Here is a 27,405-nt window from a genome sequence, read left to right as displayed (position 1 = left end):
GTAATATACAGAGCACACTAACAGTATCACAGCCTTGTCTTTGTAAAACATATCCATAGTCTCAGCAATCTCATGCGATCCACAGCTCTCCGACACGAGGATGACAGTTCTAATCATAAAATTAGTTCTCTTGCACACTACATGCAATTCCGATTTGCGATTTTTAATCGATTTTTACATGCAATTCCGATTTGTAATCGGTACTGCATGCTGTGTTTTTCTGCGTTTTTCTTTTGATAGCATCCAAAAGATCCACCCCCCTGCACACTGCAAATTCCGATTTATAATTCCGATTTTCCCTGCATGTTATCAAAAGAAAAATGCAGTAAAAAAACGCAGCATGCAGAACCGATTAAAAATCGGAATCACAATTAAAAACAGCTTACAAATCGCAAATTGGAATGTAGTGTGCAAGAGGCCAAGTACACTAATTAAAAAAAAAAGTTTTTTTCAAAAGCCTTAAAAGAACAGCATAGGGCTGGTGCACACCAAGAGCGCTTCTGAGCGCTTTTAAAAAATCTAGCAATTCGAAAAGCGCTTGGCTAATATATTTGAATGAGATGATCACACCAGAGCAATGTGATTTTTTTCGCTGACGCAAATGCAGGACCTGCAGCATTTTGGAGGCGAGCCAGCCCGAATATTAAGTGTAGAAAAGTGGAAAATCTCTTTAAAAAACGCTAGAACAGAGCAATTTTCTAAGCGTTTTTTTTTTGTTTTTTTTTTAACTGTACACTCACAGCTCTACTGTACAAAAAATTAAATCTTTTCACCAAAACACTCCAAACATCGCTAGGCATAACTAGAAAATCGCTAGGCACATGCCTGGAATCGCTTGAAAAATTGCTTCTAAAAATGCTAGCATTTGCAATTAAGCTTGCAATTTTTGTACACTGTCCCTAATGCTGGGAATACACCATGAGATTTTTTGGCAGATAGATGGATCCATAGATAATTTCCGTCATGTCCGATCTAATTTTCGATCGTTTATCTGATCGATTTTTCATAGAAGTGGATGGAAATGGATTGGAAAAAACGATCGAACAGTAAATCTGCTGGAAAATATCATTATTGTGTATTCCCAGTCCAGCCTCAGCGTAGATAACAATAGGTGAATCAGCAATCATCAATTACTGTGAATAGTTCCCATTGTTCTGCCAGCTCTGCATTCCAGCAGGATTCCTGCCTAGCAACTGTCATTTATTGACTTTTAATGGCATTAAAGGAATCACAGCCCTTTCACCGCTACGGAATCCGAGATCTGCACTTATTCCGTATACTAGTACATCTACGCACGTGAGGACACAGAGCCCAGAAGGACCCCGCGCCTCCTCTGCAGGCTGACTTCTCAGTGCCTGACTGAAATATGCAGATTTGTTTGTAAACACTGGGAAACAGGCACTTGGGAGACAGCCTGCAGAGGATAGCGGGTCCTTCTGGGCTGTGTGTGTGTTGTAGATGTATCCTGGATCTCTGATGCTGTTCATGAAATAGCGGTGAAATAGCTGCGATTCCTCGTCTGCCCAGCCGGGACACAAGGGGGGTGCCACGGGACATGCCGCCCACACTGTGGCAGTCCTGCTGAAATTGTGACTGCTTGGACCTCTGAGAGAGAGAGTTCTAATATTTCAGTGTTGAAGTCCTCCCTCCCCCAGGCAAGTAATAAGTAACTCTTCTTCTGGATTCCGAGAATCAGAGACCTTGGACTTTGGTTTCCTCTCCTGCTGCCAGCGATGGCGTCTGCTGATCTGAGCGAGGAGCTGAAGTGTCCTGTCTGTCTGGACATTTATACCGATCCTGCAATGCTGACATGTGGTCACAACTTCTGCCGGGTCTGTATTGATAATTTGCTGGACTCACAGGAGGAGTCTGGAGATTATTCCTGTCCTCAATGTAGGAAGAGGTTCAGGAGTCGGCCAACACTACAGAAGAACATTGCCCTGAGGAACATAGCAGAGCGTTTCCTGTCTACTCAGCCAGATCAGAAGGTGGCCGGAGTCCATTGTATTTACTGTATCCATTCTCCTGTACCTGCTGTTATGTCCTGTCTACTGTGTGACGCTTCTATGTGTGATGATCACCTGAGAGTCCACAGCAAGGCACCAGAACACGTCTTATGTGACCCCACCACCTCCCCGGAGACCAGGAAATGCTCTGTTCATAAGGAAATACTGAAGTATTACTGCACTGAGGACGCTGCCTGTGTCTGTGTGTCCTGCTATGTGATCGGGGGACATGTAGGACATAAGATGAGGTCACTGGATGAGGCTTCTGAGGAGAAGAAGAAGAAGCTGAGAAATGATCTGCAGACAATGATGGCAGAGACAGAGGAGACTGAGAAAAGAGTCCAGAGTCTGGAGGAACGTAGGAGAAAAGCAAATGGTGAATCAGAGAGAGTCACTGCCCTGTTTAGAGACCTCAGGAGACGGCTGGAGGGGCTGGAGAAGAGAGTCATGAGTGGCATCACCAGGCAGGTACGATGCTATGATGACATCATCAGACAGCTGGAGATAAAGAAGGAGGAGCTGTCCAGGAAGATGCGTCACACTGAGGAGCTGTGTAACATGACTGATCCACTGACTGTCTTACAGGAATCACACACAGGTGACTTGTGTGACAAGGGTGATGGAGAGAATGTCGTCACCAGCCACTACTTCATCAGCCAGCTAGAGATATTTAAGGAGGAGCTGTGCAGGGAAATCCGTTCTATCAGGGAGCTGTGTAACATGACTGATCTACTAACTGTCTTACAGGAATCACACACAGGTGACTTGTGTGACACGGGGGACAGACATGATAAGCAGCTCCATGATGGAGGGGATCTGGATGTGGCCGGCATCTCACACACATTACACACAGGACTGGCTGATATCATGTCTGGGGTAACTGGAGGGATCTATATACCGCCGGCAGACATATTACTGGATGTAAATACAGCTGGTAATGGGCTACATATATCAGATGACGGGAAAACTGCATCCTGGTCACATACAAGGCTGAACCGTCCAGAAACACCAGAGAGATTTTGGTCTCCTCAGGTGTTGAGCAGCCGGAGTTTCTCCTCAGGGCGACATTACTGGGAAGTAGATTGTGGGGCATTGGATTGGTGGAGAGTTGGGATGTGTTACCCCAGTATAGCCAGGGGAGGGTGGCGGTCAGGGATTGGAGATAATAACAAGTCCTGGGGTTTGTGCATGAAGGATAACTCGTGCTTAATGAGATATCACTGTAAAATTATCCCATTACCTGATGGGATCCCCAGTAATAGACTCGCGAGAGTCAGACTCAGGATATATCTGGATTATGAGGCCGGGCAGATCTCCTTTTATGCCCTGTGTGACCCCATCAGACACCTCCACCTCTACACATTCACTGCGACCTTCACTGAGCCTCTCCATGCTGTGTTATGGGTATGGTATGGTTGTATGAAGATATCTGGGGGAATCGGGGGAAGTGAGAGATCCACCCTCCTCTGGTAACATCACTGCAGGGGCATTTTTGAGGCATAGGAATTACAGGCTGCTGCCTGGAGCGCCATTAGTCCTGGAGGGGCACCTGATTAAGCCCCGCCTCTTAACTAAGCCCCACCACCAGAACGAGACCATACTTCTCAAATGAAACCACGCCCCCACAGTTCTTTGTACCTCCTTATGTCTCCTTGTGCCTCTGTCTCCTTGTGCCACCGTCAGTCCCCCTGTGCCATCTCTGCCCCTGTGTGTCCCCCTGTACCTCCTATCTCCCTCTGTGCCTCCTTCTGTTTCCTTGTGCCACCGTCAGTCCCCCTGTGCATCCAGATATGGATTAAGGTGAAATGGTGCCCTGGGCAAGCAACGACTTTGTTCCCACCCTTGATGGCCACTTATCTTTTTTGGCAAGATTTGTTGGGGGTTAACATAAAACGGACCCCTATACTCTCTCCAGGACCTAGGCACCTGCCTAAGTTGCCTTGTGAATGATCCTGCTCTGTGTGCATGTCTCTGTGCCTCCCTCTGTCCCCCGTTGTGCCTCCCTCTGTCCCCTTGTTCCACTATCTATTCCTGTCCCTCTCCTGCGCTCTCCAGTCCAGTGTGTAAAGATAGAGTATAGAGCAGCAGAAGCTGTGCTCTAACCTCCTCTCCGGAGTCCAGTGCTGTGCCTGTGTGACCATCCTGTCTGTCTCCTGCTCCCTCTAGTGCTGGCTCTCCTCATATAGCGTGTAATCACACTACATGTGGTAGGAGATACTGGGCACTGGGGCGAGTGGTGAGCAGACAGGTGGAAGCACAGCACTGGACTCCAGCGGAGAAGTGAGAGCATAGTTTCTGCTGCACTATACTCTGCATTTACACACTAAGCTGGGGGAGGGCATGTGGGGATGGGGACAGACAGGATGGTCGCACAGGCACAGCACTGGACTCCAGCGGGGAGGTGAGAGCACAGCTTCTGCTGCACTATACTCTGCATTTACACACTAAGCTGGGGGAGTGCAGGAGGGGGATAGGGACAGACAGCAGTGTTCTCCCCAGAAATTTTTTTTTGGCCGGGTGGCATGAAAAAGTAGCCGGGTGGGGCAAGATAAGAATGCAGGGCTAGTGCTTCTGTGAGCAACTCTGCTTTCAGCATAGGAGGAAGTGAGTCGATGACAGCCGGGTGGTCACCAAAACTAGCCGGGTGGAGCACCTGGCTAGAAGAGCCTGGGGAGAACACTGAGACAGGATGGTCACACGGGCACAGCACTGGACTCCAGCGGAGAGGTGAGAGCACAGCTTCTGCTGCACTATACTCTGCATTTACACACTAAGCTGGAGGAGTACAGGAGGGGGACGAGGACAGACAGGTGGAAGCACAGCACTGAACTCCAGCGGAGAAGTGACTGTGAGAGCATAGTTTCTGCTGCACTATACTCTGCATTTACACACTAAGCTGGCGGAGTGCAGGAGGGGGATGGGGACAGACAAAATGGTCACACAGGCACTGCACTGGACTCCAGCGGGGAGGTGAGAGCACAGCTTTTGCTGCACTATACTCTGCATTTACACACTAAGCTGGGGGAGTGCAGGAGGGGGAAGGGGACAGACAGGATGGTCACACAGGCACTGCACTGGCCTCCAGCGGGGAGGTGAGAGCACAGCTTCTGCTGCACTATACTCTGCATTTACACACTAGGCTGGGGGAGGGCAGGAGGGGATGGGGACAGACAGACAGGTCACACAGGCACAGCACTGGACTCCAGCGGAGAGGTGAGAGCACAGCTTCTGCTGCACTATACTCTGCATTTACACACTAAGCTGGGGGAGTGCAGGAGGGGGAAGGGGACAGACAGGATGGTCACACAGGCACTGCACTGGACTCCAGCGGGGAGGTGAGAGCACAGCTTCTGCTGCACTATACTCTGCATTTACACACTAGGCTGGGGCAGTGCAGGAAGGGGCTGGGGACAGACAGGTTGGTCACACAGGCACAGCGCTGGACTCCAGCGGAGAGGTGAGAGCACAGCTTCTGCTGCACTATACTCTGCATTTACACACTAAGCAGGGGGAGTGCAGGAGGGGGCTGGGGACAGACAGGTTGGTCACACAGGCACAGCGCTGGACTCCAGCGGAGAGGTGAGAGCACAGCTTCTGCTGCACTATACTCTGCTTTTACACACTAAGCTGGGGTAGTGCAGGAAGGGGATGGGGACAGACAGGATGGTCACACAGGCACAGCACTGAACTCCAGCGGAGAGGTGAGAGCACAGCTTCTGCTGCACTATACTCTGCATTTACACACTAGGCTGGGGGAGTGCAGGAGGGGGATGGGGACAGACAGACAGGTCACACAGGCACAGCACTGGACTCCAGCAGAGAGATGAGAGCACAGCTTCTGCTGCACTATACTCTGCATTTACTCACTGGGCTGCATTGTGCAGGAAGGGGGTGTGCAACAAAATGCGACAGGATCGGGGGGTTGTTTGTATCTCAGGAACTCCCTGTATTATGCATCCACCCTATACAGCAAATGGTTTATATTATCTAGTGTGTGGTGTTTTGGGGTTTGTTTGTTTTTTCTTTAGGGGGGGGGGGGGGGGGGGGGGGTTGATACAGGACTGCTTGCCTGGAGTATCAAAAGGGGAGAGAATTGTGATTGGCTCATTGTCCAGCCAATCCTTACTAGCTGTCTGTGATTTCCAGGGACAATTCCTGGTTTCTGTCCTGAATAATAATATCCTGAAATCCTCATTTATGGTTACATGATTACACTTGTATTTGTTTATCTGCCACTGATAATAATCTCTATACTCTGTATTACTTCCAGTGATGAGCTGCCTGTGATAAGAAGCATGTAACATGAGGCAGATTATTTCTATGTCTTTTTCTTATATTCTGGGATTATATTAAATGACAGTTATACTTATTATGGATCAGAAACACAGGAATCATTACTGAATACAAATGTTTATGATTGTATCCAGCAGGGGGGCCTTCAGACACTTTATTAGATTTATACAGCATTATTTATCAGGTGTAGTTCTGTAATGAGATTTCACCGCACTGCAGGCTGACTAACACAGGAGGGACACAACCCTCTATATGTATACCTACCCATGTGTAAGACAGCAATTGCAAACACCAATTAAATAAGCATTTTTCATCCACTACTCTGTCCTGATCTGACCCAAGCCATGGCTGCAGTCACCCCCCCCCCCCCCCCCCCCAGCAGATAGAAGGAGGTGCAGCCTAATAACCATGTGTTTTATATATGACCATTATCTAACAACAGCTATGTCCTGATATGACCCAGCACATAGCAGGTGATGCTGCTATATAACCATGTGTTTTATATGTAGCATTCTTCAGCCTTTGCTATATCTGGATATGACCCAGGTGGTGGCTGCAGTGACCAGCATATAATAGAATAAGCTTTCTCCTGCTTCCCTTGCTGGGAGATGCTCTGTGACAGGGTGTGCATAGAGAGGTGGGGGGAGGCCGGGGGTCCCGGCTATGCTGGCTGCTCCTCCATGTGCCTCCTGTGGGGGCGGCGACACTCCTGACGCCGGATGTCACATGATCCTCCTTGTGTGTTACACGTGGATAATACTCACCTGAGACTCGCCCAGACACAGCCGCACCGTGCAGCCTGCAGGCTGATTATCCAAGCACACCATTATCTCCTCTGACATAGCAGCCGAATTCCAATCTCCAACAGCCAGCAAGATTAATCAGAATCTTTTATTTTGCCAAGCATGACTGGGTCGTGCCCGGAATTGGTTTTGGCAGGTGCAGGGCTAGTGTGAAACAGGACATACAATACAATGATAAAAAACACAGCAGTTAAACATAACAAAACATCGAGTTGATGCTAATTTTGTCCAGTGTGAGGAGAATCCATAGAGTTCAAAGAGTTGACAGCTGAAAGGAAGAAGCTGTTCCTGTGTCTTGTGGTTCTGGTCAGGGGTAGAGCAATAGGGGGTGCAGAGGTAGCGACGCATCGGGGCCCTTGGGTCAGAGGGGCCTCCAAAGGGCCCACCCTCTATCATAGTATTAGCTCTCTATTGCTCCTGTGCTGGTAATAATCATTTCTTTAGATACTTTGAATAGTGGTAATCATTAACAAACTGTTCCCCATCCCCTTCTTGCACCTCTGACACTGTAGTGGCCATTGGCAGGGATTGCTATGTATAGAGTGCTTGGGGGTAATCAGTAACAAACTGTTCCCCATCCCCTTCTTGCACCTCTGACACTGTAGTTGCCATTGGCAGGGATTGCTATGTATAGAGTGCTTGGGGGTAATCAGTAACAAGCTGCTCCCCATCCCCTTCTTGTACCTCTGACACTGTAGTTGCCATTGGCAGGGATTGCTATGTATAGAGTGCTTGGGGGTAATCAGTAACAAGCTGCTCCCCATCCCCTTCTTGCACCTCTGACACTGTAGTTGCCATTGGCAGGGATTGCTATGTATAGAGTGCTTGGGGGTAATCAGTAACAAGCTGCTCCCCATCCCCTTCTTGCACCTCTGACACTGTAGTTGCCATTGGCAGGGATTGCTATGTATAGAGTGCTTGGGGGTAATCAGTAACAAGCTGCTCCCCATTCCCTTCTTGCACCTCTGACACTGTAGTTGCCATTGGCAGGGATTGCTATGTATAGAGTGCTTGGGGGTAATCAGTAACAAGCTGCTCCCCATCCCCTTCTTGCACCTCTGACACTGTAGTTGCCATTGGCAGGGATTGCTATGTATAGAGTGCTTGGGGGTAATCAGTAACAAGCTGTTCCCCATCCCCTTCTTGTACCTCTGACACTGTAGTTGCCATTGGCAGGGATTGCTATGTATAGAGTGCTTGGGGGTAATCAGTAACAAGCTCCTCCCCATCCCCTTCTTGTACCTCTGACACTGTAGTTGCCATTGGCAGGGATTGCTATGTATATAGTGCTTGGGGGTAATCAGTAACAAGCTGCTCCCCATCCCCTTCTTGCACCTCTGACACTGTAGTTGCCATTGGCAGGGATTGCTATGTATAGAGTGCTTGGGGGTAATCAGTAACAAGCTGCTCCCCATCCCCTTCTTGCACCTCTGACACTGTAGTTGCCATTGGCAGGGATTGCTATGTATAGAGTGCTTGGGGGTAATCAGTAACAAGCTGTTCCCCATCCCCTTCTTGTACCTCTGACACTGTAGTTGCCATTGGCAGGGATTGCTATGTATAGAGTGCTTGGGGGTAATCAGTAACAAGCTCCTCCCCATCCCCTTCTTGTACCTCTGACACTGTAGTTGCCATTGGCAGGGATTGCTATGTATATAGTGCTTGGGGGTAATCAGTAACAAGCTGCTCCCCATCCCCTTCTTGCACCTCTGACACTGTAGTTGCCATTGGCAGGGATTGCTATGTATAGAGTGCTTGGGGGTAATCAGTAACAAGCTGCTCCCCATCCCCTTCTTGCACCTCTGACACTGTAGTTGCCATTGGCAGGGATTGCTATGTATAGAGTGCTTGGGGGTAATCAGTAACAAGCTGTTCCCCATCCCCTTCTTGTACCTCTGACACTGTAGTTGCCATTGGCAGGGATTGCTATGTATAGAGTGCTTGGGGGTAATCAGTAACAAGCTCCTCCCCATCCCCTTCTTGTACCTCTGACACTGTAGTTGCCATTGGCAGGGATTGCTATGTATATAGTGCTTGGGGGTAATCAGTAACAAGCTGCTCCCCATCCCCTTCTTGCACCTCTGACACTGTAGTTGCCATTGGCAGGGATTGCTATGTATAGAGTGCTTGGGGGTAATCAGTAACAAGCTCCTCCCCATCCCCTTCTTGTACCTCTGACACTGTAGTTGCCATTGGCAGGGATTGCTATGTATATAGTGCTTGGGGGTAATCAGTAACAAGCTGCTCCCCATCCCCTTCTTGCACCTCTGACACTGTAGTTGCCATTGGCAGGGATTGCTATGTATAGAGTGCTTGGGGGTAATCAGTAACAAGCTGTTCCCCATCCCCTCCTTGCACCTCTGACACTGTAGTTGCCATTGGCAGGGATTGCTATGTATAGAGTGCTTGGGGGTAATCAGTAACAAGCTGCTACCCATCCCCCTTCGTGCACCTCTGACACTGTAGTTGCCATTGGCAGGGATTGCTATGTATAGAGTGCTTGGGGGTAATCAGTAACAAGCTGCTCCCCATCCCCTTCTTGCACCTCTGACACTGTAGTTGCCATTGGCAGGGATTGCTATGTATAGAGTGCTTGGGGGTAATCAGTAACAAGCTGTTCCCCATCCCCTCCTTGCACCTCTGACACTGTAGTTGCCATTGGCAGGGATTGCTATGTATAGAGTGCTTGGTGGTAATCAGTAACAAGCTGCTCCCCATCCCCTTCTTGCACCTCTGACACTGTAGTTGCCATTGGCAGGGATTGCTATGTATAGAGTGCTTGGGGGGTAATCAGTAACAAGCTGCTCCCCATCCCCTTCTTGCTCCTCTGACACTGTAGTTGCCATTGGCAGGGATTGCTATGTATAGAGTGCTTGGGGGTAATCAGTAACAAGCTGTTCCCCATCCCCTTCTTGCACCTCTGACACTCTGGTTGCCATTGGCAGGTTTTGGTGCGCCGTATCATTTGTTATGTATAGAGTGCTTGGGGGGGCCCAATGTAAACCTTGCACCGGGGCCCACAGCTCCTTAGGTACGCTGATGGTCCGGCCCGAGGGAAGCTGGTTGAAGAAGCGGAAGCCTGGGTGAGATGGGTCCTTGATGATTCTTATAGCTCTGGAGCGCAGTCTGGAAAAAAACGTTAAAAAGTTGATCCAGGGAGGGAAGAGGTTTCCCAATGATCCTTTCCTGATCTTATGACCCTCTGTAGTTTGAGTCTGTCGTTGGCTGAGGAGCAGAGGTCAGATTGGATCGTGGCAGTGTAGAAGCTCGTCAGAATTTCCTGGGCCATGCCCAACTTCTTCAGTTGGCGGAGGAAGAATAGTCTCTGCTGGGCTTTTTTCTGGGTGGAGGTCATGTTGGCTTTCCAAGTCAGGTCCTTGGAGATTGTAGTGCCTAGGAGGCGTGCACAGGGGACGCTTGCCACTTTCGTGCCATCAATACAGATTGGAGGTGGGGTGGGAGCAGGCCTTCTAAAGTCAACAATCAGCTCAAGGATTTTTCCAGTGTTGAGGACTAGGCCATTCTCCCTACATCACTGGCAACAACCATCCCACCACATTGTTTAGAGATCAGCAATCTTTCATCAATAAACCACAAGCAGATCATTATCTTGCTTTGTCCACAGCACTGACTGTCCTGAGAGGAGCTCACAATCTAATGCTGGATACACACCATGCGTTTCCGCGTTCGATGCGACCGTCGATACGCATCGATTCGATTATTTCCGACATGTCCTATTCGTGGTTCGATGGATCGTTAGGTCGATTTGCCATACTTTACATGGCATTCGACCTAAAAATCATCGAAATGCGTTCGGAAATGCTAGGAAATAATCGAATCGACGCGTATTGACGGTCGCATTCGACGCGGAAACGCATGGTGTGTATTCACCATAACCCTACCATAGTCATAGTCTAATGTCCTACCATATTATTATTATGTATTTATATAGCACTGACATCTTCTACAGCACATTACAGAGTACATAGTCATGTCACTGACTGTCCTCAGAGGAGCTCACAATCTAACCCTACCATAGTCCTAGTCTAATGTCCTACCATATTATTATTATGTATTTATATAGCACTGACATCTTCTGCAGCACTGTACAGAGTACATAGTCATGTCACTGACTGTCCTCAGAGGAGCTCACAATCTAATCCTACCATAGTCATAGTCTAATGTCCTACCATATTATTATTATGTATTTATATAGCACTGATATCTTCTGCAGCACATTACAGAGTACATAGTCATGTCACTGACTGTCCTCAGAGGAGCTCACACTCTAACCCTACCATAGCCATAGTCTAATGCCCTACCATATTATTATCATGTATTTATATAGCACGGACATCTTCTGCAGCACATTACAGAGTACATAGTCATGTCACTGACTGTCCTCAGAGGAGCTCACAATCTAATCCTACCATAGTCATAGTCTAATGTCCTACCATATTATTATTATTATATACTAGCTGATGATCCGGCGTTGCCCGGGTATGTATTTGGCTGGTGTCGGCTCCGCCCACTTTTTCTAACCCTAACACACAAACACTCAATGGCCAAGTTTGTGAGCTTTGGCATCAATAATTTGTATATTCCCATAAAAATTAAATAAATCAGATTGGTGTTTTGTGGCTCCGCCCCTCTCCAGCATTTGAACCCCAGTCACCCAATGACCAACTGTAGCAGGTTTGAGGCATCTGCTATTAGCAGTGTAAAAATGGCAGCAATTTAAATATTCCCTTTGAAAATCAACAAGTGAATTTTGATTAGCTATTATAGGCTCCACCTACTCCCCATAATATTAATGTCAGTCACCCAGTGACCATCTGGGCAAAATTTGAGAACCCTGCCATTAACAGTGTAAGAAGGGCTGCAGTTTATATTTTACCAGTGAAATTAGTTTTTGGCTCCGCCCACTTTTTGTAACCTGGACACACAGTCACTCAATGACCAAGTTTGTGAGCTTTCGGGTCCTTGGCATCATTAAAAACAAATCTGATTGGCTGTTAGTGGCTCCACCCCCTTTTCTGAATTTGAACCCCAGTGACCCAATAACCAACTAGCAGGTTTGAGGGTGACTGAGATTAATATGCAGGGAAAATGGATGGAGCCTATAATAGCCAATCAAAATGTACCTGTTTATTTTAAAGGGGAATATTTATATTGATGCCATTTTTACACTGTTAATAGCAGATGCCATTGTCATTGGGTGACTGGGGTTCAAATGCTGGAGAGGGGCGGAGTAACAAACTGCCAATCTGATTTGTTTAATTTCTATGGGAATATACAAATTATTGATGCCAAAGACCCCAAAGTTCACAAACTAGGTCATTGAGTGTTTGCGTGTTAGGATTAGAAAAAGTGGGTGGAGCTAACACTAGCCAAATGCATACCCGGGCATTGCCGGGTCATCAGCTAGTGTGTATATGTATACACACGCTCGCGCACGCACGCACGCACGCACGCACGCACGCACGCACGCACACACACACACACACACACACGTATGTTTGTATGTATGCATTACAGTGAACCCAAGGTGAGAATGATACGGAGGCTGCCATATTTATTTCCTTGTATGTGCCACGGCCCGGGATCACTCGAAAACGGCTTGACTGATTTGAACGAAACTTGGTATACAGATCCCTTACTACCTGGGATGATAGGTTCTGGGGGTCTCACATCCCCCCGCACACCTGGGCGGAGCTACAAACAGCAAATCAGATTTCACCCATTCAAGTCAATGGAAAAAATGGAAAAGGCTGCCATTCTCACAGCAATCAAGCCAGAGTCCCCACACTTGGCACAGTTGGTCACTTGGTGATCGAGGTTACAAATCCAGGAAAAGTGGGCGGAGCATAAAACAGCCAATCACATTCCAGCCATTCATTTTCACTGGGAAAATGTAAACTGCAGCCATTCTTACACTGTTAATCGCAGGGTTCTCAAACTTGCCACAGTTGGTCACTGGGTGAACGAGATTAAAGGGAACCAGAGAGGAAGCACCCTTGTGTATTTTACCATGTATATCAGTAAGAACATTAGAGAAAACACTTACCATGCTCTCTGTTTCCTCCTCACTGCTAAAAGTGTCTGTTAACAGCAGTCACAAGAATCCCAGACTGAGCAATTAAATCTGGCTTTGCTGGGAATGATTATTGCTGAGTCATTATAGCAAAGCCACAAGGGGGCAGGCTTGGGCTTGAAATAACACCACAGAATACAGACTTAGCTATAATCTTTCTGTAGCAAAGCTAGACGGAGCAGCCTGACTTCTCAGTCGGGGATTCTTATCAGACGTGATAACAGTCAGATTACACAGAGAACAATGAAACAAAGGGCAGATTAGGTGTTTACTGTCATGTTCCCACTGATTTATAAGGTAAAATACAAGAGGGTGCTTCATCTCTGGTTCTCTTTAATATTCGGGGAAGTGGGTGGAGCCTGCAACAGCCAATCAAAAGTCACCTATTGATTTTCAAGGGAAATATTTAAACTGCTGCCATTCTTACACTGTTAATGGCAGAGGCTTCAAACAGGGGTTTAAATTCACTTAAGGGGGCAGAGCCACACACTGCCAATCAGATTTGTTTAATTTCAATGGGAAAATACAAGTTTTCACATTGGGCACTTTACCGCATTTGCATCCGCGAATCGGCAGCCCAAATCTCCCGATTATTTCAATAGAACGAGAATCACAGAGCAATCGCCCCAAAATGCTGCATGCAGCGCGTTTGCGATTAATCAAAATCACAACCGCTGCAGTGTGAATGTATCCATAGGGATACATTGTAGCAGTGCTTTGGTAATCGCCGGCGATCAGCAAAGTGCTGAAAAATCACCCCAGTGTGAACCAACCCTCATTGATGCCAAGGAGTCCAAAGCTCACAAACTTGGCCATTGAGTGTTTGTGTGTTAGGGATAGAAAGTGGGCGGAGCCAACACCAGCCAAATACATACACAGGCAACCAGCTAGTCTATATATATTACTAGCTGATTGCCCGGCGTTGCCCGTGTATGTATTTGGCTGTTGTCAGCTCCACCCACTTTTTCTAACCCTAACACACAAACACTCAATGGCCAAGTTTGTGAGCTTTGCGGTCTTTGGTATCAATAATTTGCATTGAAATGAAAAAATCTGATTAACTGTTTGAAGCTCCACCCCCTTTTCTGAATTTGAACCCCAGTCACCCAATGACCAACTGTACCAGGTTAACATTAACAGTGCAAGAATGGTAGTAATTAAATATTCCCCTTGAAAAGCAATAGGTGAAGTATGATTCACTTTTGTAGGCTCCACCCACTTTTCTGAATATTAATCTCAGTCACCCAGTGACCAACTGTGCAAAGTTTGAGAACCCTGCCATTAACAGTGTAAGAATGGCTGCAGTTTACATTTTCCCAGTGAAATTTGTATTTGTCTCCAGCCACTGATGACCCGGCGTTGCCTAGGTATGTATTTGACTGGTGTTGGCTCCGCCCTGCCATTAACCTCCTTGCCGGTTATCCCAAGCTCAGCTCGGGGTAACCTGCGTAGGAGGATTTCTCAGGCCCCGCTGGGCCAATTTTCAAAATGTTTTTTTTCCTACACGCAGCTAGCACTTTGCTAGCTGCGTGTGGTACGCGATCGCCGCTGCTACCCGCCGATTCGCCGCTACCCGCCGCGCCAATCAGTGCCAGGCAGCGCTGAGGGGTGGATCGGGATTCCCTCTGACGTCCATGACGTCAGTGACGTCATCCCGCCCCGTCGCCATGGGTGACCGGGGAAGCGCAGCAGGAAATCCCGTTCTGAACGGGATTTCCTGCTTACTCTGATTGCCGGAGGCGATCGGAGTCGGTGGGGGGATGCCGCTGCTCAGCGGCTATCATATAGCGACCCCTGGGCTCGCTACATGATTTAAAGAAGAAAAAAATTTAAAAAAAGTGCTGCGCTGCCCCCTTGCCGCGGGAATTAGACCGGCAAGGGGGTTAACAGTGTAAGAATGGCTGCAGTTTACACTTTCCCAGTGAAATTTGGTTTTGGCTCCGCCCACTTTTTGTAACCTGGACACACAGTCACTCCATGACCAAGTTTGTGAGCTTTGGGGTCCTTGGCATCAATAATTTGTATTTTCCCATGAAATGAAACAAATCTGATTCACTGTTTGTGGCTCTGTCCTCTTTTCTGAATTTGAACCCCAGTGACCCAATGACCAACTGTACCAGGTTTTAGGCTTGTGCCATTAACAATGCAAGAATGGCATTTTATTATTCTCCTTGAAAAGCGACATGTGAATTTTGATTGGCATTTTTAGGCTCCACCCACTTTCCTGAATATTAATCCCAGTCACCCAGTAACCAGCTGTGCAAAGTTTGAGAACCCTGCCATTAACAGTGAAGAAAGGCTGCAGTTTACAATTTCCCAGAAAAAAAATCTGTTTTTAACTCCACCCACTTTTTGTAACCTGGACACACCATCACTCAATGACCAAGTTTGTGAGCTTTTGGGTTCCTGGCATCAAAATTGTGCTAATGGAAGCAGTTTATCCAGCAAAGAAATCTGGCTGTTTTTGGCCCCGCCCCTTTACTGAATTTGAACCCCAGACACTTAAAGTGAACCTCCGGACTAAAAATCTACTCAGCAGAACTGAAAAGGCTTGGTGTTTCTTTAACAGTTTCACAGCATCAGAACTTTGTTTTTCTTACCAAAGCATCATTTTTACCTGCATTTTTAGCTAAGCTCCACCCACCAAAGAAAACTGCCTGGGCTTTTTTCCCTGATGCTGTGCAAAGCATGATGGGATTTTCTACGTAATTTACGTTGCCTAGCAACTGGGAGGGGTGATCAGCACACAGGACAGTTGGAACTGTGTTTCATGCTACCTGTCACCTCGTTTCAATCAAAAAGATGGCTGCCCTCACGAAATCAAACATTTGCCTGTTTATTAAAACAGGGTGGGTAAGAGATTATATTACCTATCTATTTTAATTAATATAAGTAATGTAACTTAATGACAGTATGTTTGTTTAGGCTGAAGTTCCTCTTTAACGACCGACTGTAGCAGGTTTGAGGCCTCTGCCATTAACAGTGTAAGCATGGCTGCAGTTTCAATATTCCCCTTGAAAATCAATAGGTGAATTTTGATTGGCTCTTGTAGGCTCCACCTACTTTCTGAATATTAATCCTAGTCACTCAGTGACCAACTGTGTCAAGTTTGAGAACCCTGCCATTAACAGTGTAAGAATAGGTGCAGTTTATATTTTCCCATGTAAAAAGTTAGTTGTTTTTGGCTCCGCCCACTATTTCTAACCATGACATACAGTCACTCAATGACCAAGTTTATGAGCTGTGGGGTCCTTGGCATCAATAAGTTGCATTTTACCATTGAAATTAAACAAATGTGATTGACTGTTTTTGGCCCGCCCCCTTCAGAATTTAAACCTCAGTCTCCCAGTGACTGACTGTACCAGATTTAAGGCCTCTGCCATTAAGAGTGCATGAATGGCAACAATGTAAATATTCCCCTTGAAAATAAACAGGTGAATTTTGATTGGCTGCTGTAGGCTCCACCCACTTTCCTGAATATTAGTCCCAGTCACCCTGTGAGTCGTGACCAACTGTGTCAAGTTTGAGAACCCTGCCAATAACAGAATGGCTGAAATCATTCTAACAAATCTGATTGGCTGTTTGTGTCTCCACCCCTTTAGTGAATTTGGACCCCAGTCACCCAATGACTGACTGTATCAGGTTTGAGGCCTCTGTCATTAACAGTGTAAGAATGGTAGCAATGTAACTATTCCCCTTGAAAATCAATAGGTGAATTTTGATTGGCTGTTGTAGGCTCCACCCACTTTTTGAATATTCATCCCAGTCACCCAGTGGCCAATTGTGTAAAGTTTGGGAACCCTGCCATGTAAAAAATTTAGTTGTTGGCACCGCCCACTTTTTCTAATCTTGACATACAGTCACTCAATTATCAAGTTTATCAGGTTTGGGGTTCTTGGTATCAATACTTTGTATATTCCCATTGAAAAATAAACAAATCTGGCTGTTTGTGGCTCCGCCCCCTTTCTGAATTTGAACCCTAGTCACCCAGTGACCTACTGTACCAGGTTTGAGACATCTGCTATGAACAGTATAAGAGAATGGTAGCAGCTTAAATATTCCCTTTAAAAATCAAGGTTTGAGGCCTCTGTCATTAACAGTGTAAGAATGGTAGCAATGTAAATATTCCCCTTGAAAATCAATAGGTGAATTTTGATTGGCTGTTGTAAGCTCCACCCACTTTCTTGAATATGAATCCCAGTCACCCAGTGACCACATGTGCAAAGTTTGAGAACCCTGCCATTAACAGTGTAAGAATGGCTACAGTTTATATTTTCCCAGTGAAATTTGTTTTTGGCTCCGCCCACTTTTTGTAACCTGGACACACAGTCACTCAATAGGCAAGTGTGTGAGCTTTCAGGTTCCTGGCATCAAAAATGTGTGAATTGAAGCAGTTTATCCACCAAGTAAATCTGATTGGCTGTTTGTGGCCCCACCCCTTTAGTGAATTTGGACCCCAGTCACCCAATGACCGACTGTAGCAAGTCTGAAGCCTCTGCCATTAACAGTGTAAGAATAGCAGCAGTTTAAATATTCCCCTTGAAAATGAATAGGTTATTTTTTATTGGCTGTTGTAGGCTCCACCCACTTTCCTGAATCTTAATCTCATTCACCCAGTGGCCAAGTGTGAGAACCCTGCGATTAACAGTCTAAGAATGGCTGCAGTTTACATTTTCCCATTTAAAATGAACGGCTGAAATTTGATTGGCTGTTTTATGCTCCGCCCACTTTTCCTGGATTTGTAACCTCGGTCACCAAGTGACCAACTGTGCCAAGTGTGGGGACTCTGGCTTGATTACTGTGAGAATGGCAGCCTTTTCCATTTTTTCCATTGACATGAATGGGTGAAATCTGATTGGCTGTTTGTAGCTCCGCCCACGTGTGCAGGGGGGCCGCGAGACCCCCAGAACATATCATCCCAGGTAGTGAGGGATCTATATACCAAGTTTCGTTCAAATCGGTCAAGGGGTTTTCGAGTGATCGCGGCACATACACACATACATACATACATACATACATACATACATACATCCGATTTTATATATATAGATATGCTGCCCCAGGGTAGGTAGTACAGCTGCCCCAGCGTAGGTAGTACAGCTGCCCCAGCGTAGGTAGTATAGATGCCCCAGCGTAGGTAGTATAGATGCCCCAGCGTAGGTAGTACAGCTGCCCCAGCGTAGGTAGTATAGCTGCCCCAGCGTAGGTAGTACAGCTGCCCCAGTGTAGGTAGTATAGATGCCCCAGCGTAGGTAGTACAGCTGTCCCAGCGTAGGTAGTACAGCTGCCCCAGTGTAGGTAGTATGCTGCCCCAGGGTAGGTAGTATGCTGCCCCAGTGTGTAGGTAGTATGCCTGCCCCAGGGTAGGTAGTATGCTGCCCCAGTGTGTAGGTAGTATGCCTGCCCCAGGGTAGGTAGTATGCTGCCCCAGTGTGTAGGTAGTATGCCTGCCCCAGGCTAGGTAGTATGCCTGCCCCAGGGTAGGTAGTATGCTGCCCCAGCGTAGGTAGTATGCTGCCCCCCATATAGGTAATATGCTGCCCCAGCGTAGGTAGTACAGCTGCCCCAGCGTAGGTAGTACAGCTCCCCCAGCGTAGGTAGTATAGCTGCCCCAGCGTAGGTAGTATGCTGCCCCAGTGTGTAGGTAGTATGCCTGCCCCAGGGTAGGTAGTATGCTGCCCCAGTGTGTAGGTAGTATGCCTGCCCCAGGCTAGGTAGTATGCCTGCCCCAGGGTAGGTAGTATGCTGCCCCAGCGTAGGTAGTATGCTGCCCCCCATATAGGTAATATGCTGCCCCAGGGTAGGTAGTACAGCTGCCCCAGTGTGTGGGTAGTATGGCTGCCCCAGCGTAGGTAGTATAGCTGCCCCAGCGTAGGTAGTATGCTGCCCCAGTGTGTAGGTAGTATGCCTGCCCCAGGCTAGGTAGTATGCCTGCCCCAGGGTAGGTAGTATGCTGCCCCAGCGTAGGTAGTATGCTGCCCCCCATATAGGTAATATGCTGCCCCAGGGTAGGTAGTACAGCTGCCCCAGGGTAGGTAGTATGCTGCCCCAGCCTGCTCCCCATCCCCTCCCGCGGCCGCCGCTTGTGCATCCTTGTGAGCTGGTGGCCACTACCTCTGTTTCTGTTCCCACCTGCTGCCTCCTCTCCTACGTCAGGCGTCTCCCCGCCTCCTCTCCCTCTGTAGTGCTACAAGAAAATGGCCACCGATGTCCGCATTTGTAGACATCGTAGGCCATTTTCTTGTAGCAATACAGAAGGGAGAGAGAGCGGGGTGGCGATCGGCTGGGGGTGCTTGGAGAATTTTAGGGGATGCTTCAAAACCCCCTGGCGCCGCCTATGTGCACAGGGGCACCCAGCATGGCACCACATCACCCAGAAGGCCCCATAGAGGCACCATAGCTCCCAGCATGGCAACACAGCACACAGCAATGGGGGGTATGCTGGGAGCTATGTTGCCTCTGTGTGTGCATATTGGGTGCTGTGATTCCATGCTAGATGCTGTGATCAGGGTTGCCAACCGTCCGGCTGTGGACGGGCAATCTGTACAAATCACTTGAAATTAATCATGTTTTCAAGGTCGCCGTCCGTCAAAAAAAAGAAAAAACAATTTCACAGTTTTTGGTGCATTGCTTTGGGCTCTTTTCCACTATGAAATGCAATCGTGTTTTCGATCGCGTTTCAATTTCCACCATGCGATTGAGCTTCTATACTCAGTATAGTAGAGCTCAATCGCATCCAAAACGCTGCAGGAGGACGACTGTGCTTGGACCAGAATGGCATTGCAATCGGATCGCACTAATGGAAATTGCTGCTGCACTACTTTGCAATTTGCAATCAGAAACAAATCACAAATCGCAGGGCAGTGGAAAAAGGCCCTTAGAGAGGATGAACAGCTCCCACTATCAACATGCGGTTCAACAAGCCTGAACAGTTACGCCTCCTCCTGCTCCCGCCCTCCAATCAGAAGCCTTCTGTTCCGGCTGTCAGCTCTCTGTTCCGGCTGTCAGCCAGCAAATAGAAGCGAGAGAGACAGCCAAGCGTGCCCCACCCCCACGACCCCGGAGTCCTGCTCTAGGCCAGCATGGTGAGGAGGTAACTGTATCCCTGAAGTGCTTCTCCAGGTATCACTGCCCTGCAATCCACCTTATCTATGCTGCTCACACCGGAACGGATAAAAATGGCGCCGCATTGACTTCAATTATATAATGCTATTTAGCGTTATGTGTTAAATGGCGCAGGCAGTGTGCCTTACACTTATAACGCTAAATAGCATTATAAGTCTTAAAGGATTTCCGAGGCAAAATAAAAAAAAAAAAGTTAACTACCTGCATCATATTTGAGGGCATGGAGGACGCCGTCCGCGCCCTCCGTGCCGTTCCGCCGGGTCCCCGCCGCTCAATAGCCCCCCAGGCCGGCTTCGGACCTCACGGCCCGGGTCGGGCTCTCCTGCCTCTACAAACATGGCCGCATGAGCTGGCGGCGGCTGCGCAGCTCTAGGGCCAACTAGGGCTGTTTCCTGTAGCGTGGATCGGGAGGTTGGCCCTAGAGCTGCGTAGCCGCACTCACGGCTATGCGGACTGTGCAGCCGCGGCCAGCTCATGCAGCCATGTTTGTAGAGGCAGGAGAGCCCGACTCGGGTAGTGAGGTCGGGAGCCGGCCTGGGGGGCTATTGAGCGGCGGGGACCCGGCAGAACGGCACGGAGGGCGCGGACGGCGTCCTCCGTGCCCTCAAATATGATGCAGGTCGTTAACTTTTTTTTTTGATTTGGCCTCAGAAGTCCTCTAACCTCCCTGTCGGTGCATTTCTGTTTGGAATTATGAGCCAAAAGCGGTTTATTTTTTTTCTAGAATTTTCGGCCTCCAATTCTTAAGTCATAATTTACCAAAATATGACAGAATAAAAGCCTGGTAGACATTCTGCATATAAATAAAAGACTAGAACACAAATTTTGTGAATTAATTAAGCTTATGAAGACCCTTACAAATGTTGAAAATGTACAAATAAGAGAGTAGTCAAAATCAGGGCAGAGGTTGGTGCAGGCAGCAGGCAGAAAACAGTGAAAATCAGAGCAAAAATCGGTAACAGTATGGCAGAAGAGCTTCGCTCAGAAGCAGTTGGGAACCAAATGGCTATATTGTTACCATCCTGTGCTTTCAAATAAGCTTTTCTGCCATCTCTGCCTTGGCAGTCAGGTGACACAGGGGAGAGATCAAATTACAACTTGTGATTAGAGACAAATGAGGCTAAACTCTCTCTATATATACATGTACATACAAACATGTACATACAAACATGTACGTACATACATACATACAAACATACATGTACATACATACACGTACATACATACATGTACAGTGACTTGCAAAGGTATTCGGCCCCCTTGACGTTTTCCACATTTTGTCACATTACTGCCACAAACATGAATCAATTTTATTGGAATTCCACGTGAAAGACCAATACAAAGTGGTGTACATGTGAGAAGTGGATCGAAAATCATACATCATTCCAAATATTTTTTACAAATAAATAACTGCAAAGTGGAGTTGTGCGTAATTATTCGGCCCCCTGAGTCAATACTTTGTAGAACCACCTTTTGCTGCAATTACAGCTGCCAGTCTTTTAGGGTATGTCTCTACCAGCTTTGCACATCTAGAGACTGAAATCCTTGCCCATTCTTCTTTGCAAAACAGCTCCAGCTCAGTCAGATTAGATGGACAGCGTTTGTGAACAGCAGTTTTCAGAACTTGCCACAGATTCTCGATTGGATTTAGATCTGGACTTTGACTGGGCCATTCTAACACATGGATATGTTTTGTTTTAAACTATTCCATTGTTGCCCTGGCTTTATGTTTAGGGTCATTGTCCTGCTGGAAGGTGAATCTCCGCCCCAGTCTCAAGTCTTTTGCAGTCTCCAAGAGGTTTTCTTCCAAGTTTGCCCTGTATTTGGCTCCATCCATCTTCCCATCAACTCTGACCAGCTTCCCTGTCCCTGCTGAAGAGATGCAGCCCCCGAGCATGATGCTGCCACCACCATATTTGACAGTGGGGATGGTGTGTTCTTAGTGATGTGCAGTGTTAGTTTTCCGCCACACATAGCGTTTTGCATTTTGGCCATTTTGGTCTCATCTGACCAGAGCACCTTCTTCCACATGGTTGCTGTGTCCCCCACATGGCTTGTGGCAAACTGCAAACGGGACTTCTTATGCTTTTCTGTTAGCAATGGCTTTCTTCTTGTCACTCTTCCATAAGAGCCAACTTTGTACAGTGCACAACAAATAGTTGTCCTATGGACAGATTCCCCCACCTGAGCTGTAGTTCTCTGCAGCTCGTCCAGAGTCGCAATGGGCCTCTTGACTGCATTTCTGATCAGCGCTCTCCTTGTTCGGCCTGTGAGTTTAGGTGGACGGCCTTGTCTTGGTAGGTTTACAGTTGTGCCATACTCCTTCCATTTCTGAACGATCGCTTGAACAGTGCTCCGTGGGATGTTCAAGGCTTTGGAAATCATTTTGTAGCCTAAGCCTTCTTTAAATTTCTCAATAACTTTATCCCTGACCTGTCTGGTGTGTTCTTTGGACTTCATGGTGTTGTTGCTCCCAATATTCTCTTAGACAACCTCTGAGGCTGACACAGAGCAGCTGTATTTGTACTGCTGACATTAGATTACACACAGGTGTACTCTATTTAGTCATTAGCACTCATCGGGCAATGTCTATGGGCAACTGACTGCACTCAGACCAAAGGCACACCCCACTTTGCAGTTATTTATTTGTAAAAAATGTTTGGAATCATGTACGATTTTTGTTCCACTTCTCACGTGTAGACCACTTTGTATTGTTATTTCACGTGGAATTCCAATAAAATTGATTCATGTTTGTGGCAGTAATATGACAAAATGTGGAAAACTTCAAGGGGGCCGAATACTTTTGCAAGCCACTATACATACATACATACATACATACGTGAACGTACATGTATGTACATGCATGTACATGTATGTACATGCATGTATGTACTAGAGATAGCCCGAACGGTTCGCTGGCGAACGGTTCCAGGCGAACTTTGGGGGTTCGCGTTCGCCGGCGAAGGCGAACTTTTGCGGAAGTTCGATTCGCCCCATAATGCTCCATTAGGGTCAACTTTGACCCTCTACATCACAGTCAGCAGGCACATTGTAGCCAATCAGGCTACACTCAATCCTGGAGCCACTCCCCCCCCCCTTATATTAGGCAGGCTCCGCCGGCCATTACACTCACTCGTGTGCCAGCAGTAATTAGTGAAGGGACAGCTGCATCAGACTCTCTCATAGGGAAAGATTAGTTAGGCTCTTGGCTTGTTAGCTTGCACCTGCTGATTGTTATTGCTAAATTAGCACCCCTCACCCTCAACAGCTCATTTGAGAGCTAATGTTTTATTGATGTGTTTTTTTTTTTTTTTGTGCTGCTCATTGACACTGACATTATACAGCCCTATCTGTTGCAGCTGGACCTTGGTAATTGTTATTACTGTGCCAGCCAGGCCCTGCCTAACTATCTATACTGGGACACCTACCTATGCCTACCTAACTACTGGGGCACCTACCTATGCCTACCTACCTATACTGGGACTCCTACCTATGCCTATCTACCTATACTGGGACGCCTAACTATGCCTATCTACCTATACTGGGACTCCTACCTATGCCTAGCTAACTACTGGGACACCTACCTATGCCTACCTACCTATACTGGGACTCTTACCTGTGCCTAGCTAACTACTGGGACACCTACCTATGCCTACCTACCTATACTGGGACTCCTACCTATGCCTACCTACCTATACTGGGACTCTTACCTGTGCCTACCTACCTATACTGGGACTCCTACCTATGCCTAGCTAACTACTGGGGCACCTACCTATGCCTACCTACCTATACTGGGACTCCTACCTATGTCTACCTACCTATACTGGGACTCCTACCTATGCCTAGCTAACTACTGGGGCACCTACCTATGCCTACCTACCTATACTGGGACTCCTACCTATGCCTACCTACCTATACTGGGACTCCTACCTGTGCCTAGCTAACTACTGGGACACCTACCTATGCCTACCTACCTATACTGGGACTCCTACCTATGCCTACCTACCTATACTGGGACTCCTAACTGTGCCTACCTACCTATACTGGGACTCCTACCTATGCCTAGCTAACTACTGGGGCACCTACCTATGCCTACCTACCTATACTGGGACTCCTACCTATGCCTACCTACCTATACTGGGACTCCCACCTATGCCTAGCTAACTACTGGGGCACATACCTATGCCTATCTACCTATACTGGGACTCCTACCTATGCCTATCTACCTATACTGGGACTCCTACCTATGCCTATCTACCTATACTGGGACTCTTACCTGTGCCTAGCTAACTACTGGGACACCTACCTATGCCTACCTACCTATACTGGGACTCCTACCTATGCCTACCTACCTATACTGGGACTCTTACCTGTGCCTACCTACCTATACTGGGACTCCTACCTATGCCTAGCTAACTACTGGGGCACCTACCTATGCCTACCTATACTGGGACTCCTACCTATGCCTACCTACCTATACTGGGACTCCCACCTATGCCTAGCTAACTACTGGGGCACATACCTATGCCTATCTACCTATACTGGGACTCCTAGCTATGCCTATCTACCTATACTGGGACACCTACCTATGCCTATCTACCTATACTGGGACTCCTACCTATGCCTAGCTAACTACTGGGACGCCTACCTACCTATACTAGGACTCCTACCTGTGCCTATCTACCTATACTGGGATACCTACCTATGCCTATCTACCTATACTGGGACTCCTACCCATAGGGCCCAACCGTCCCGTTTTCGTCGGGACTGTCACGATTTTGGGGGGCTCTCCCGCTATCACGGTATGAGCCCCCCAAGTCCCGGGCAGCAGTGGGCAGTGAGGGTGGAAAAAAATGATCGAGGCGCCAGCCGCGCGGAAGTGGGATGCGGGACACGTGCATCCCATTACTACCTCCCTCCCTCCCTCCCTTGGAATCTGCCCCCCCCCTGTGTCTCCCCCCTGTTTGCAGAGTGCGCAGCTAAGCGGAGCGGGCTGTCAGCTTACCGGTATCCATGGACGCATACCGATGTCCGGCTTCAATCTGCTTCCTGTGACGTCACAGGAAGCAGGAAGCCAGATGATGGTACGCGTCCATGGATACCGGTAAGCTGACAGCCCGCTCCGCTTAGCTGCGCACTCTGCAAACAGGGGGGAGACACAGGGGGGGCAGATTCCAAGGGAGGGAGGGAGGGAGGTAGTAATGGGATGCACGTGTCCCGCATCCCACTTCCGCGCGGCTGGCGCCTCGATCATTTTTTTTCTTGCATTGGCACCCTGCTCCTCCCCCACCCACCCACGGACACCCTCCTCCTCCTCACCCACCCACCCACGGACACCCTCCTCCTCCTCCTCATCATCATCATATATGGGGGAGATATGTATTAAAAAATGATTAGGGGATATTATTATTTGAAAAAAAAAAAAAAAATTTCTATGGTTGGTGTGACGGGGTGGGCGGGGGGGAGGGGGGCGTGGTTAGGGGTGTGGCCTAAGTGTCCCGATTCCTACATTTAAAATGTTGGGAGGTATGCTCCTACCTATGCCTAGCTAACTACTGGGGCACCTACCTATGCCTACCTACCTATACTGGGACTCCTACCTGTGCCTATCTACCTATACTGGGACACCTACCTATGCCTACCTACATACAAGAAGATAATAAGGTCGTTGCTTCATTGTGGACAGACCAAATTTGATCAGCTGGACAGGCACTGTTGTTCTATCATTGAGCTACCACAGCCCGGTGACCATATGGGCTGGAAAACTGCCACGGCCGTTCACTCTGGCCACGGTGCGCACCAGTCCAGCATGGCCGTCACTACGCAAACAGCTGTTTGCGGTGCATTACACAGTGAGTTTGGTGTGTCAGTATGAAGCAGTACTCTAATTACACTACCTGATTGGTGTATACACATGCAAGATGTTTGAAAGCACTTTAGGCCTGCAATTTAGCATTCAATGTGATTTCTGCCCATAAAACGCTGCTTTGCGTCAAATCCAGATTTTTCCCTGGGACTTTTGGGGTCTATCCCACTCCGCCACCTGGGGGTCCAGATGTTAGACCCCTTGAAACATGTTTTCCATCACTTTTCTGGCCAGCATAAGTGTTTCTAGTTTTCAAAGTTCGCCTCCCCATTGAAGTCTATTGCGGTTCGAAAATCGGAGGTTCGCGACATCTCTAGTATGCACGTGTGTGTATGTATGTACATGTATGTACAGGGAGTGCAGAATTATTAGACAAGTTGCATTTTTGAGGAACAATTTTATTATTGAACAACAACCATGATGTCAATGAACCCAAAAAACTCATTAATATCAGCTGAATATTTTTGAAAGTAGTTTTTAGTTTGTTTTTAGTTTTAGCTATTTTAGGGGGATATCTGTGTGTGCAGGGGACTATTACTGTGCATAATTATTAGGCAACTTAACAAAAAACAAATATATACCCATTTCAATTATTTATTTTTACCAGTGAAACCAATATAACATCTCAACATTCACAAATATACATTTCTGACATTCAAAAACAAAACAAAAACAAATCAGTGACCAATATAGCCACCTTTCTTTCCAAGGACACTCAAAAGCCTGCCATCCATGGATTCTGTCAATGTTTTGATCTGTTCACCATCAACATTGCGTGCAGCAGCAACCACAGCCTCCCAGACACTGTTCAGAGAAGTGTACTGTTTTCCCTCCTTGTAAATCTCACATTTTATGATGGACCACAGGTTCTCAATGGGGTTCAGATCAGGTGAACAAGGAGGCTATGTCATTATTTTTTCTTCTTTTATACCCTTTCTTGCCAGCCACGCTGTGGAGTACTTGGACGCGTGTGATGGAGCATTGTCCTGCATGAAAATCATGTTTTTCTTGAAGGATGCAGACTGTATTACTGCTTGAAGAAGGTGTCTTCCAGAAACTGGCAGTAGGACTGGGAGTTGAGCTTGACTCCATCCTCAACCCGAAAAGGCCCCAAAAGCTTATCTTTGATGATACCAGCCCAAACCAGTACTCCACCTCCACCTTGCTGGCGTCTGAGTCGGACTGGAGCTCTCTGCCCTTTACCAATCCAGCTACTGG

At 47.5% G+C, this 27,405-nt stretch overlaps 1 protein-coding gene across 1 annotated transcript; it reads left to right on the top strand.

Annotated features, from left to right (window-relative positions):
- Positions 1 to 1,462: 1,462 nt before the first annotated feature.
- LOC137517931 (E3 ubiquitin-protein ligase TRIM39-like) lies at positions 1,463 to 4,059 on the top strand. The gene has a single exon (XM_068235006.1). It carries the CDS (start codon positions 1,734 to 1,736, stop codon positions 3,477 to 3,479), a length of 1,746 nt encoding a protein of 581 aa, XP_068091107.1. The 5' UTR covers positions 1,463 to 1,733; the 3' UTR covers positions 3,480 to 4,059.
- Positions 4,060 to 27,405: the final 23,346 nt, after the last annotated feature.

The sequence above is a fragment of the Hyperolius riggenbachi genome, chromosome 5 (genome assembly GCF_040937935.1).
Source record: "Hyperolius riggenbachi isolate aHypRig1 chromosome 5, aHypRig1.pri, whole genome shotgun sequence".
NCBI classification, from domain to species: Eukaryota; Metazoa; Chordata; class Amphibia; order Anura; family Hyperoliidae; genus Hyperolius; species Hyperolius riggenbachi.
Note: the sequence above shows the minus strand (reverse complement) of the source record. Positions and strands in the feature narration are given on the sequence as shown.